The sequence below is a fragment of the Microtus oregoni genome, unplaced genomic scaffold, assembly GCF_018167655.1.
Source record: "Microtus oregoni isolate MIOR12 unplaced genomic scaffold, Mior012 000003F_ref0000135, whole genome shotgun sequence".
Taxonomy (NCBI): domain Eukaryota; kingdom Metazoa; phylum Chordata; class Mammalia; order Rodentia; family Cricetidae; genus Microtus; species Microtus oregoni.
The window spans coordinates 69,832,236-69,846,462 of NW_024543062.1; the positions used below are offsets into that span (position 1 = coordinate 69,832,236).

The 14,227-nt window shown below is 34.2% G+C and overlaps 1 protein-coding gene across 1 annotated transcript in view; it reads right to left on the minus strand.

The window, feature by feature from the left end:
• Positions 1-14,227, minus strand: part of LOC121445492 (complement factor H-like) — a 79,766-nt gene that overhangs the window by 42,461 nt on the left and 23,078 nt on the right. The window contains exons 8-9 of the mRNA XM_041647634.1: positions 3,972-4,166; positions 3,415-3,591 (exon numbers count right to left, since the gene is read on the minus strand). Coding sequence (XP_041503568.1) covers positions 3,415-3,591; positions 3,972-4,166 — 372 coding nt within the window. The remainder of the gene's footprint in view (positions 1-3,414; positions 3,592-3,971; positions 4,167-14,227) is intronic.

Sequence of the window (14,227 nt, forward strand, 5' to 3'; positions counted from 1 at the left end):
TTCAGGCAAATGGATGGATCTAGAAAACATCGCACTGAGTGAGGTATCCCTGATCCAGAAAGATAAATATCATATGTACTCACTCATAAGTGGCTTTTAGATATAAAGCAAAGAAAACCAGACTACAAATCACAGTCCCAGAGAATATAGACAACAATGAGGACATGGATATAATTTACATGGGAAACAGAAAATGACAAGATCTCCTGAGTAAATTGGGAACATGGGGACAATGGGAGAGGGTTGAACGAGAGGGGAGAAGAAGTGGGTTAACAGAGGAAAATGTACAGCTCAATAAAATCAATAAAATATTTATTTAAAAAGATGAATTTTCAATAAATTAGCACACCTTTCAACTCTCACCAGAGAAGCTTTATTTGCAGTTGATTTCATTTAACTCACATACCTACAAGTGATCAAAATGCAGAGAATAAGAATGGAATATTCAGCTTTATATGGGATATCTTTATCACATTCTCTACTATCAAGTCTCAAAGAATGCTGCAGAGGAAAGACAGGAAGAGTTTAAGGGTCAGAAAATGTACATAACTACCATGTATCAGTACTTTTCAGACACAGCAAGGAAGATGCATATATGAATTCTGTGTAGTTGTGTGAAAATGCACAAATTCCCACATTGAAGGTGAGGGTGAAGGGAGATCACAAAATCCCACCGCTTGCAGCTGCTAGAAAAGGAAGAATCAATTTCTTTATGAGCATACACCTGGTAAATCAGTTACTCTCAAGTGTAAAACCACACGTGCAAGAATATAGAAACAGCATAAATTGTACTTCATGGATTGTTTTAAGAAGAGAAAGGTGCCAGAGACATGGCTTAGCAGTTAAGAGCACTGGCTACTCTTCTAGAGGTCCTAAGTTCAATTCCCAGCAACCACATGGTAGCTCAGAGCCACCTGCAAAGGGATCTACCATCTACTGGCTTGCAAGCATACATGCAGATAGAGCACTTATACACATAAAATAATAATTAAATATTGAGGATGAGGAAGAGAAGAAAAGAGGATACAAATTTGGACTGGTAGTAGAAGGGACACATACCAGAGAATAGTTGGGGATAGGTGAATATAATAAAACATTTTATGAAATTTTCAGATATGTATAAAATGGAAATTCTCAAAAAATTACAACTGTTATTAAATGTCCTACTTAAGCAAAAATAATTGACAGATATTTACATGGCCTCATTGAGTGTTAAAATAAAGTTAATGGAAATAACTACTAGATACTCATAAAATGAGTTATGTCATAAAAGAAAATCTTAACAAATTTGATAACAGAGTCATATTCTAGTGTGCAAATGGTTATAAAATAAATTATAAAAGAAAACATGAAGGTAAATTGGACATTCTTAGGTAAATATATATATATATATATATATATATATATATATATATATAGTTATTTTTAGCCCACTAGAAAGATAAAATTAAAGGAGAATAATATGCTCCTAGTCTGATGTGTTTAGATTATAAAATCTAACTCTCCTGATACTTAAAGGGAAACAAGTCAACTGAAGCTTGCTCGTTGCTGTTATGGATTAAAAGTGTCCCAAACATCCTAAAAATCCACATGCCGGTATTTTACAGACTGAATGATGCACCTCTTATAAATTTCAGTTTTGTATATTTATCTAAGAAATACAGTATAAATTTTAACTCAATGACATGTCTTTAAATTTTCAGAAATGGCTCAAAAATTGTTAAGATCTAAAATAGTGAAAATGTTCCTTAAAATGGTATGTACAACGAAATGATTATGTATATATATATATATATATATATATATATATATATATATAAATTTATCTCTCAACAATAAAAGTCAGTTACTATACAAATCATAATATAGAAGAATGGCACAGATATTGTACTGAAAATTATGGAATTAAGTTTGAAAACACGATACTTAAATCTACTGATATGAAGAGGTAGAAACACAACACTACAGTAACAAAAAGAATTTCTTATGATGGTAGAGTTGAAGAGAAAGGGAAAAATAGAAATTCCTCACTAGATTAAGACTAGTTTTAGTTTGATGGGTTGTATTCATATAAGCACACTCATTTGCCAATGTCACTAACCTGAACTCTAAACATATTTGAACTATCCCTGAATAAAAATGGTTTTTCACTGATGAGTCCTGTGAAAGTTTGAGTGAAACTGTCAGTTGTTTTAAGATAGTTCTGAGTTTCTAGAAGTAATAAAGCTAAAGCAATTTACCTAGATAGGATTTTTATAAAATGAAAAGTGGCAGAAATATGAAAATCAGTGTTTTCATATAGATCAGCATTATTAGCAAAGACATTAGAAAAATTCATAAAATTAAAAATATGAGCAAAAACAGCATGGTGGAAATGCTATCAAATAACAACTCAGTAAAAATTTTAAACAGGTCACTAATATTAATCATATAAAATTTTAAATCACCGAATATACAATTTCTTAGAGATTAAATATATAATGGACTGTACCAAAAAAAAATGCTAACAAAAGATTCTCATCAGCAAATTGGTACAATAGGAGACAGCTGACAAACATTCAAAAACAGATTAGACTTTTAAATATATATTAAATTCGTGAAAAGGAAGATTTAATATGATTATATAATTAATTATTTTAAAATTGTTCTGAAAATTCAAAATAATGTCCTTTAAGCCTAGCCAATGTTATTTAAAAGATGTTGAAAATCTATATTAAATAAGGAATACAGCAACCCAGACTGATTTTTAGAATTACTAATATTGCAGCAAACTATTTACAAGTTTATTGACTTAAGAAAACCTGCCCTTCAAAATTGTTTATTGCAAATTGACTTAGAATTATATTTCTAAAACCCAAATGATAAGGGAAGAAATTCAAATCTGCATTATTATGTTTATCATTTTTAGACATTTATTCTGAAAATAAAATATGACACTACACAGTCACTTAAAGAACATAGAACATGAAGTAACCATCAGTATAAACATATAAGTCCAGAGATTGGAAAAAAATATGAACACTAGACAATACACAATATCTCAGAATTCCCTTCCCAGTTACACATCACAGTGGATTCCCGAGGCAATTATTAATTCTTTAAAATGGCATGTCAGTACTTCAATATATGAATGATGTGTGTAGCTATTATCTTATTTGTTTAATTTTAAACCATATTTTAAAAATTATTTTGAATCCAATGACAAAGTGATTTCAAAATTTGTATAACTATAAATTAACCAAAATTTACTCAGTATTTTGATTTAATGGCTGATAGTTGTGTTTACATTGCTATATACTTGCAAAGAATCCTTAGTATTCACTTATACAGATTCAAAAAGAAACATTTGACATAGTTAATATACATGGGATGGGGAGTCAAGAGCATCTTGTGATCTCAGAGCTAGTTACTTACTGACACGGATGCATTTGGGTTGAGGAGACCAGCCGTTCTCTGTGCATGTTACTGTGTCCTGATCATTTGGGAGACTGTAGCCAGAGCGACACCGGACTCTTACAGACTCATCCTGTATGTAGTCTCCTCTCCGTTGTAAAACTTCCCCATTCTCTATATAATGGATTCCACATACCTCTAAGGAACATAAATTTACCATAAATGTTAAGTTAAAAACAAACAACACTCATTTATTTTTTAATAAAACTATAGTTTAACTTTACAGTAGTTAAATAAGTATTGTGACATTCAAAAATGAAAACAATACCAAATGTTTCAAAAAGTAGCATTATCTTTAATTTTTGTAAATAAAATATGCAACCAATAAAGATATTATTATGGTCCTTATTTTTCACATACATTTTATGAAGAGCTGCTCATAAAGGACAGAAACTAGTTTTTTGCTCACAAACTCTTTTGTTTCTTAACAGAAGAGACTTAACTGTTATTATATATGTGATCTTTTCTTTCTAGTCTTTGACAGAATTAAACATGATTTGATACAGACATTGACTTACTGCGGCATGGGACTGCAGGCTCCCACCCTTGTACAGTGCAGCGAATTTTGTCCCAGTATTCCCTTGAGGGAGTTACAAATCCATCGTTGCAATGGTAGTAGTACCACTCTTTTCTTTCTGTTGTGAAGTAGCGTTTGATCCAGTATTCTCTATATAGTTCTCCATTTTTGATTTGTGGAAAAGCACATGGTTGATCTTGCAATAAAAACAAAAAGACAGAAAAACACTCATACCAATGATAAACCACTTGATCAGTGAATTAGTTTCTATTAATTATAATAACTATAAGTCTAGAGAGTGTTTGGAGAATGAGACAAATAGAATCCAGACTGCTGAGGTATGTGAGAAGGTCTTTCCTCAGGAAATCAAGTTATGCCTCACAGGTCACCAGAGAAGTGGGTCAGGGATATTTGTTAATATTCAATATGATCATTGAATATTTTTAATTTTTATTAGAACTGAAATCTAATGTGATTAAATCACAGTGAACTATCCTTGTAAATTCATATTGAAGTATATATTGTTCACTGTATTAATAAATTTATATGTAATATTTCATTAATTTTTTCCTTTATGATGTTCTTATTTATAAATAATAAATACTTTTAATATCAGAATAGTATAATTTTCTATGGAGTATGATTTTTCTTCAGGGACTCTCATGCAGTATGTTAAAAGAATTCCTCCAAACATGCCAAAAACCAGAAATCTCTTATAGCTTCCTTGTTCATGAACACACACATTTGTTACACTGTGTATAAATTTAATTCTTTTTATCTTGAGTGTCCTTTTTTAAAATTTGAGAATTTTACTGTTCACAGGACTTCAAGAAATTTAATTAACTTACTGAGATTTCTTTTTAAAGGGTTACAAAAGGAGACATGGTTTAAACTAGGTTCCTCTGCCTTTTAATTCATCTTCATTCTCATGTGAGAAAAGACAAATCTGTCTTTGTCTCTTTTATAAGTGATTCCTTAACACAAGTCTAATATTACTGAAAGTGAATGACCAGCAGAGGTAGTCAGTACTTAACAGCTGCCCCATTTAAATATTATACTTTTCCAGATGCAGGTTTTGGCCACATCTGCAGTGATGGTTGGTCCATCGAAGTTTTAATTCAGTTACTCACAAGATTGATTAATATATTTACTAATTTTCTTGTTTTGTCTTTTAAATATTTATGCATTTTGTCTTTTTATTATTATTACTTAAAATACCAGTTCAAATACCCACTCCCTCCCCTCCACCAATTCCCCTCCATCTCCCTCCACAGACCCTCGCACACCACCCCTCCAACCCTAAGGGAGTATCATGTACCCTGTCCTGTGGAAAGTTCAAGGCCCTCCCTACTACATCATGGTTGAGCAAGGTTTACATCCAAAGAGAATAGGATCCCATGAAGCCGGTATATGCAGTAGAAACACATCCCAGTATCACTGTCAGTGGATCCCCAGCTGTCAACCCCCTTCAGAGGGCTTTGGTTGTTCCCATGCTCATTCACTCCCAGTCTGGTTGGAGTTGGTGGGTTAGCTCAAGCAGACTGTCCAACTACTTTAAATAAGTACTAGCACAGTTCATTTTTTGACTTATCATAGGATCTCCTAATTATTATTGATAAATTTAATCCTACTTCAGATTCAACATGGCACAAAAGATCAAATTGTAGATTTTCTTCTAATGAAGATTCATGATCATCATCCTTTGTATTGCTCCAGTTTTAAATTTATACTATATTTTCCCCTAAACCAAAAATCATTTGATGAAAACAATGAGTAATTGGAGAGGCCCGAGAAGAGAGTACTACACATTTTAAGTAGAAAAGGTGTTTAATGAAATCACAGAGAGATTTGTCATCTTTATTTTATCCAGCCAAACACCAGAAATTCTGCTGTGAGAAAATTCAGATTCAGATATATTTAGTCCATAGACGGATCAGGTACCTTTGGGGGAGATCTGTGTTGTGGATCTTGGGTTTGAGGCTCACTGCAGTATGCAGATTTCATACCTGTAATTATAAACCAACTCAAAAGCCCATGGCAGGGGTGTCATGAGATCTTGAGGGAACTTAATTCTGTGATTGTGATAAACTGACATAACACTGAATAATCTTCTGAATATATATGTTCGTATTTTCGTAAATCCACACTGTCAACATCAATCAGAGATGCTTTTTCTTTCCAGTAAACTATAATGAATGTAGAGACTTGTTAATGCACATGGGAGTTCTGAGAGTGAGCTCATCATTAAACATGACATTTACACCATCCCTCAAAAGTTCAAGGACCATGTGGATGAAAGGATACAATGATTGTAAGAGCAAGTATATAGTCATCGTGACTGTGAAATATCTTCTGAACTATTCAAAGCCATTATAATCACAAACTACATCTACAGATCAACATCTATAGATGTCTGCACAGAGTCAATCAAGAATGGCCCATCAACATCCAGGCACAAATGGAGTAAACTCTCGGGAAACTGTGGCACTCATCTCTGAACTATTTCATCAGATTGATTCAGAATAAAAAGGGAGTCGATTATTTCAGGTGTATTCCCACTAATGGCTAAAGTAGTACTTCCAAAAGACAATTCAACTATTACATATACGTCCTTTGTTAAACTATATGTACCACTCATCAAAACTCAAACTTAAGAATCTGGGGGCAGGACATGCGACTATGAGGTATTGTTGGTAGAGCTGGGATGTGAAAAAAATATGAAAATAGGATATCCAGAAATTTTTGTATATATGTAAGAAACTTTGACATAAAGAAATTTATGTCAAAGACATAATAAATAAAATATAGAAAGGTCATTAATATTTTCTTACAATTCCAATACACTAATAATATTTCTTACTGAAAATTACCTTTTTTTCTTACTGTAATTTGAATCTCATATATTTTTCAAAATCTCACTTTATTAGAAGCTTGTTTTCTCATTTATGGTGGTTTTGGGAGAGGGTGTAAAGCTCAGAAGTTGGTAGCCTGGATGAAATCAGTCAGATCATTGGGGCTGTGCAATGAAGGGGTACTGGGATCTTGGCCGTTATTTTATAGCTTTGTTTCCTTGTGGGTAGGAGGGAAGCAGTTTGCTTTAGTTCTCATTCCTTGACATAAAGCTATGCCTGTCACAAGCTTAAAGTGGTGAGATTAGCAGATAGTAAACCCAAGTCACCAAAGTCACCAAAAGTGTAAATAAGCCCTTGTTATAAGTTATGTTTTCCAGTAATATTGACACAGAGACAGAAAGTGACTAAGAAAAGATCCTTGATCACTCTTTTGTCACTGTAGGGTTTGTTTGTTTGTTTGTTTGTTTGGCTTAAGGGATACCACGCTTTGGCATGATATACATTTATCAGTGTCTTATAGACAGGAAGAAAAGAATATAGATACAGATAGGCAAAAACCTTAAAGGAATGAAAGAAGTATACCAAAATAACATATCTTGACTCAAGTGACATTGTGCTGCATGTGAGTTATGAAGCTCTTTTCTCCCTTCTTTCCTTCCCCAAATATACCCTAGAATCCCAGTCTCAGATATTAGTAGGCACTCACTGGAAACATACCAGTTGAGAAGGACAGGGAAACCAGTAAGCTAACTGAAGACCTTCACCACTCCTCCTTACCTCCAAACCAACACCCCAGTGTCTTCCTTTGCACTGCAACAGAATATCAGCTGCAGTCTTCTTTCCCCCTCCTCTGCCTACATCTTCTGCTGGATCTTACATATGATCCCCTCCTAACCTCCCTTTTCCTACTTGTTACTTTATCTCAGCCTTCAATCCAGTAGGCACATTTGGCTATCCCACAGGCCTTGCTTCCCAGAACACCAGGAAGGCTGCATGCAGGCTTTGTCTTCTCTCTGTGTTTCCCCAGATCCAGTTCCCCAGTCTCAATCCCAGGTATGCATCAGAACATGGATGACAGTATTCTGTATCCTACCTCAGCTCCCATCTCTTATAGATCTCACAGATCTTCCTCTTCTCTCCTGCCTGCTATACACTTTGCTTTGTTCCAGCCCCCAATTCCAGATGACATCCCCCTGCTAAGCCAAGTTCCCTGTGAACATACCAGCTGGGCAGGCCAGTATAATAAGCAAAACATGGCCATCACACTCTCCAAAACTCCTTTGAGGAGACAGAAATCAAGGAACAAATCACCCATCCAGCAAAGACAAATACACTAATTCGAACTTAGACCTATAATCACGCCAAAACCACATGCATAGATGCAAACATAGGAAAAAATAATTGACAGTCTAGGTGATAAGTCTCCACTAGAATGCGACTGACTATGTTACCATGGGAGGCCCTGAATATTTCAACATAGCTGAAGCATAAGAAACTAACCTTAAAACTACCTGTATGAAGATAGTATTGGTTCTTAATGAAGAAACTGACAAATCCCTTTAAGAAATCCAGTAAAACACAAATAATCAGAGGAAATGAATAATACCTTAGGGAATCCAAGAACATACAAACAGTGGAAGGAAACAATTAAAACTGCTCAAGAAGTGAAAATGGAAATAAAAAAAGAAAACAAAAATGGAGGGAATTGTGGAAATGAAAAATTTAGGAATTTGAACAGAAACTATGGAGGAAAGTTTCACCACCAGAATACAAGAGATGTAAAAGAGATTTTCAGGTGTTGAAGATACAATAGAAGAAATGGAAACATCAAACAATGAAAATGTTAAATCTAAAAAAAATCATAATACAAAACATCTAAGAAACGTGAGATATTATGAAAAAAAACCTACTAATAACAGGAAAGGAAAAAAATTTCAGCTCAAAGGCCCAGAAAATATTTTCAACAAATTCATAGAAGAAAATTTTTCTGACAAAAAGATGGGGGTACCTATAAATGTACTAGAAGCACAAAAAAATCAAATATACCAGACCAGAAAAGAAAGTCCTCTCACCACATAACAATCAAAACACTAAATATACAGAGGAAAGAAAGAATAATAGAAGCTTCCAGAGAAAAATACCAAGTAATAAATATAGAAAGACCTATTAGAAATATACCTGAATTCCCAATGGAGACTCTAAATGCCATAAGGGCTTGGACATAAGTGGTACAGACTCTAAGAAACCACAGGAGCCAGTCTAGATAACTACTGTCAGCAATATTTTCAATCAATGTAGATGGAAAAATTAAGGTGTTCCATACTAAAGTCAAATATAAACAATATCTAGGAATTCAGTCCTATAGAAGATGCTATAAGAAGAATTTCAACCTAGGAGTGTAGCTACACTCATGAAAACACAAGAAATAAATAATCTTATACCAGGAAAACTAAAGGAAGGAAAGTGTACATGTGCATGCACTCATACACACACCATTAGCAACAATAACAACAAAATAACAGAAATAAACAATCATTCGTGATATTTCTCAAAATCAATGCACTCAATTACCCAATAAAAAGACACAGATGAAGAGAAAGTGAGTTCCAGGTTGGCCCATTTCTATTAATGTGCGTAGCGCCATGAGGCAGTAGCTTACCGAGAAGGATTCTAGCCTAAGTCCATCTTGGGCCAGAGCTTCATCGCATCAGCCCTGGAGAGAAGCGGCATGGTGTCTGCCTCACTTCCTCTTCCTCCCAACATTCTGTTCTGTTTACTCCACCCACCTATGTTCTACCCTATCAGGCCAAGCAGTTTCTTTATTAATTAACCAATGAAATCAACAGATTGATATGACACTCCCACATCAATGGTAAGTGGCCTGATAAAAAGTAGAGAGATTTTATACTAGCAACATGACTGCATACCTGAAAGCTATAGAATGAAAAGAAAGAAGCACACTCAAAGGAAGTAAATAGCAAGAAATAATCAGAGAGATGAATTCAATAAATGGAAACAAATAAGATAGTACAAAGAATCATTTAAAAAAAAACAGTTGGTTCTTTGAAGAAATCAACAAGATAGAGTAACCTTTCTCCAAACTAACTAAAAGGTAGGCAGAGAATATCCAAGTAAACAAAAAATCAGAAGTGAAAACTGGAGCATAACAATTGACACCTAGAAAAAAACCATAGAATTGTATAGACTCATTTTAAAAAACCTGAACTCTACAAAATTGGAAAATTCCAAAGAAATGAATAATTTTTCTCAATAGGTACCACTTACCAAAGTTAAATAAAAACTGATTAAATAACAGTTTAAATTGATCTATAACCTCTATGGAAATAACTGCAGACATTCAAAGAAGAGTTAATGTCAATACTCCTCAAATTATTCCACAATAAAGCAAAAAAAAATAACATTGCTAATTCATTTCATGAGACCAGAGTAACCCTGATACCCAAATCACATGAGGACTCAACAAAGAAAGAAAATTGCAGATAAGTTCTCATATGAATATAGATGTAAAAATACTGGATAAAATACTTGCAAACAGAATCCAAGAACACATCAAAAAGATTATCCTCCATGACCAAGTAGGCTTCATCCAAGACAGGCAGGAATATTTCAACATAAGAAAATCAGTCCATGTAATTCACCATATAGATAAACTGAAAGAAAAAATACTTACATGATCATCTCACTAGATGCTGAAAAATTCTTTGACAAAATCCAATACCCCGTCATGATAAAAGGGACATATCTAAACACAATGAAAGCAATATACTGCAAGACTATAGCCAAAAATCAAATTAAATGGAGAGAAACTCAAAGCAATTACACTGAAATCAGAAACAGGACAAGGTTGTATAATATCAATATTCAATATATTACTTGAAGCTTTAGCTAGAGCAGTAAGCCAAATGAAGCTGATCAAGTGGATAAAAATGGAAAAGGAAAATTCAAAATTTCTTTATACTGATGATATGATAGTATAAATAAAAGATCACCAAAATTCCATCAGGGAACTCCTACAGTTGATTAACATTTTCAACAAGGTTTCTGGATACAAGATAACATAAAAAAATCAGTAGCTCTCCTATACAAAAAAAGACAAATAGAGTAAGAAAGAAATCATGGAAACAACACCCTTTATAGTAACTTCAAATAAAGTAAAATATTTTGGAGTTAAATCGAACCAAGCAAGTAAAAGATCTGGATGATTAAAAACTTAAAATTTTTGAAGAAAGAAATTGAAGAAGATATCAGAAGATGGAAAGATCTTCTATGCTCATGAATAGGTAGGATTAACATAGTAAAAATAGCCATTCTATCAAAGCAAGCTAGAGATTAAGTGAAATCCCCTTTAAAATTACAACACAATTCTTTACAGATCTTGGAAGGACAATCCCAAACTTCATACACACACAAACACATTTTGTGTGTGTGTTTGTGAGTGAATGAAGTTCATACATACATGCATACCCAGGATAGCTAAAATTCTCCTGAAAAATAAAATAACTGCTGGGGATCTCACCAATCCTGATTTCAAGTTGTATTACAGAGCAATAGTAATAAAAACCACATGGTATCTACATAAAAACAGATACATTGATCAACTGAATAAAATTAAAGATCCAGACATAAATCCACATCCCTATGGAAATCTGATTTTTGATAAAAAAAAAACACAGTATGGAGAGGGATGAAAGATAGTGTAGAGGAAGAAAATTTGTGCATAGACAGATGAAATTTAAGGGCATTTGATGGATGATATGGAAACCTAGTGCAGTGGAAACTTTCTTAAATATATGAAAATGACCCTAATATAGTCTTCTAATAACAGAGATGTGGAGTCTCAACTGGTCATCTCTTGTCAAAAAACAAGCTTCCAGTAGTGGCACTGGGTTGTATTCCATTGAGTTGTTGACTAAAGGGTTTCCATGGAAATCCCCAAACAACCTAGGCTGTTGCTTAAGAAAATGGATTGCCCTTTGCAAATTGAGAGTGGGACCCCATGGCCAGACAACATCCACAAACTCATTGATCATGGAGAAGTCAAGCTAGTGCCTACATAAAGCCTTTACTTCTAGATTCTAGTGCCTTTGGTTGTAGAAGTTACTCTGCAGGGTAACAAAAATATAAACACTACCTTGGTCCCAAAACTCTTGACCTACAATCCTTCCTGTCTATATTGCTCTAGGGCAATAGTGGCATAGAATTTGTGGGTATAGCTAAACAATGTCTGATTTGATCTAAGTTCCTCTCTATGAGAAGGAACCCACATCCAACACTGCTTGAGTAACAAAGAACTAGAGACTAAATAGCCCACAGATCTATGGTAAAACCAAACACTACAGGTAAAAGATGAAAGAAAGAAAGAAAGAAAGAAAGAAAGAAGGAAAGAAAGAAATCATATTTCTAATGATATTCTGTTATACTTATAGACCAATACTTTATCCAGTCATCATCCCATCTCTGTCAGCAGATGGGAATATATGAAGAGACTCACAGTCAGATATTAGTTGGAGAGTCTAAATTTGAGCTCTCCACAAACCCTTCCCCACAGAGCCCAGGGAATCACATAGAAGGGGAGGTGGAAAGAATATAAGAACCAGAGGGGATAAAAGGACACCAGGAGAATAAGTCCCTCTCTATCAATTAAGCAAGGCTCTTACGAGTTCTCAGACACTGAAAGATTGACTCCAGGTCCTCTGTGTATGTATTATAGCTATTAGTTTGCATTTTTAGTGGTAATCTTGACTGTGAGAACGAGTGAGTCTGTGACTCTTGTGCATGTTCTTGGGATTTCTATCTTCCATTCAGGCTATTATCTCCAACTTTCATATAATAGTTTTCTCCTCATCTTAAGTATAATTTGTAACATTCAGTTATTATCTTTTAAAAGATGTTTCTTTTCTAATGAAAGACAGAAAGAGAGTGGATCTGGGAGTGAGGGGAGCTGGGGAGAATTAGGAGCAGTAGAGAGAAGGCTATAATCCTAATATATTGTATGAGAAAATAATCTATCTTTAAAGGGAAAATATAATATTATTTAAAATATTACTTACTTTTAAAAGTAGAGTGTTTCAAAGGTTGAACACAGACTAAAAAGTAAAATATTTGCTACTTATCTCTTTTTGTCCATGTTTAAAAGAATAATTTCAGGATTATATGATGTGGAATTTCCCTCTGTATTCTGTGAATACCATTGATTAATAAAGAAACTGTCTTGGCCTGTGATGGTGCAAAAGAATAGAACTAGGCAGGGAAAACTAAACTGAATTCTGGAAGAAAGAAGGCAGAGTCAGAGAGAAGCCATGGGTCTGCCACTGGAGATAGACACACTGAAACTTTGCTGGTTGGCCATGACCTTGTGGTGATACACAGATTAATAGAAATGGGTTAAATTAAGATGTAAAAGCTAGACAATAAGAAGTTAGAGCTAATAGACCAAGCAGTGATTTAATTAATACAGTTTCTATATGGTCATTTTGGGAGTCTGGGTGTCTGGGAAACAAACAAGTGGCCTCTTTAGTACTAACTGGCACACCAATGTGATCAACTATATCCACATAAAACCTGAGAAAGTTTTTGAAAAGGAACTCTAGACACAAAAGAAACCCAAAGTTTAGCCACATTTTTTTTTCAGGAATGGGCTTTGCTTACTGGTGGCATGCTGTGGCTCCTTTAAGAAAGGTCTTCCCGATTCAGCAGCAGTGGGGAAAAAAAGCAGTACCATTTTTAAAAGGCTGCTTCCTGGGCCGTGCTACCAGTACAAACTCTGCTAAAGTCCAGCTATGGAGTATTTAAATGGCCTTGTAAGCAGAATACTACAACTTATGACAACATAGGCCCTCTTTTGTGCCTGAAAATGGGACAATGTGCATGGCTCTCAGAAGCAGCAAACATGACTCCACAATTTTGGACTGTGTGGAGCAAGAAGTCAGGACTGTAGAGTTTTTCTTAGCCATACCCACTTAGCATTAAAAAAAAGTGGTCCTGGTCAAAGGATAATTACAGATATGCAATAAAGACAAATACCTCTAAATGGGTCATGGTGTTGGATAAATGTACGTAGGCTTCGGAGAAGAGTAAAGAGACAGTAAATGTAATAAAGGAGTAATGAAAATAAATATTAAAAAGTAATAGAGTAAAAACAAATAAGCCACATAAAGATTGAATGTATACAGAGAGTCTGGATTATATATAATATTGTGTTTCTTTAAATTTTTTGACTGTGAAGGAGCTAAGTAATCAATGAATATACTTTAAAGGTATCATGTCTTCAGAATATGGGTCTAAGGAATTGTTGCTTTGGAAAAGAGGTTCTTCTTTTGCTTCCACAGAAGATAGGATAAGAACCTGTAGAATCCTTCTAGGCTATTGTTGTTTTATGGACCAA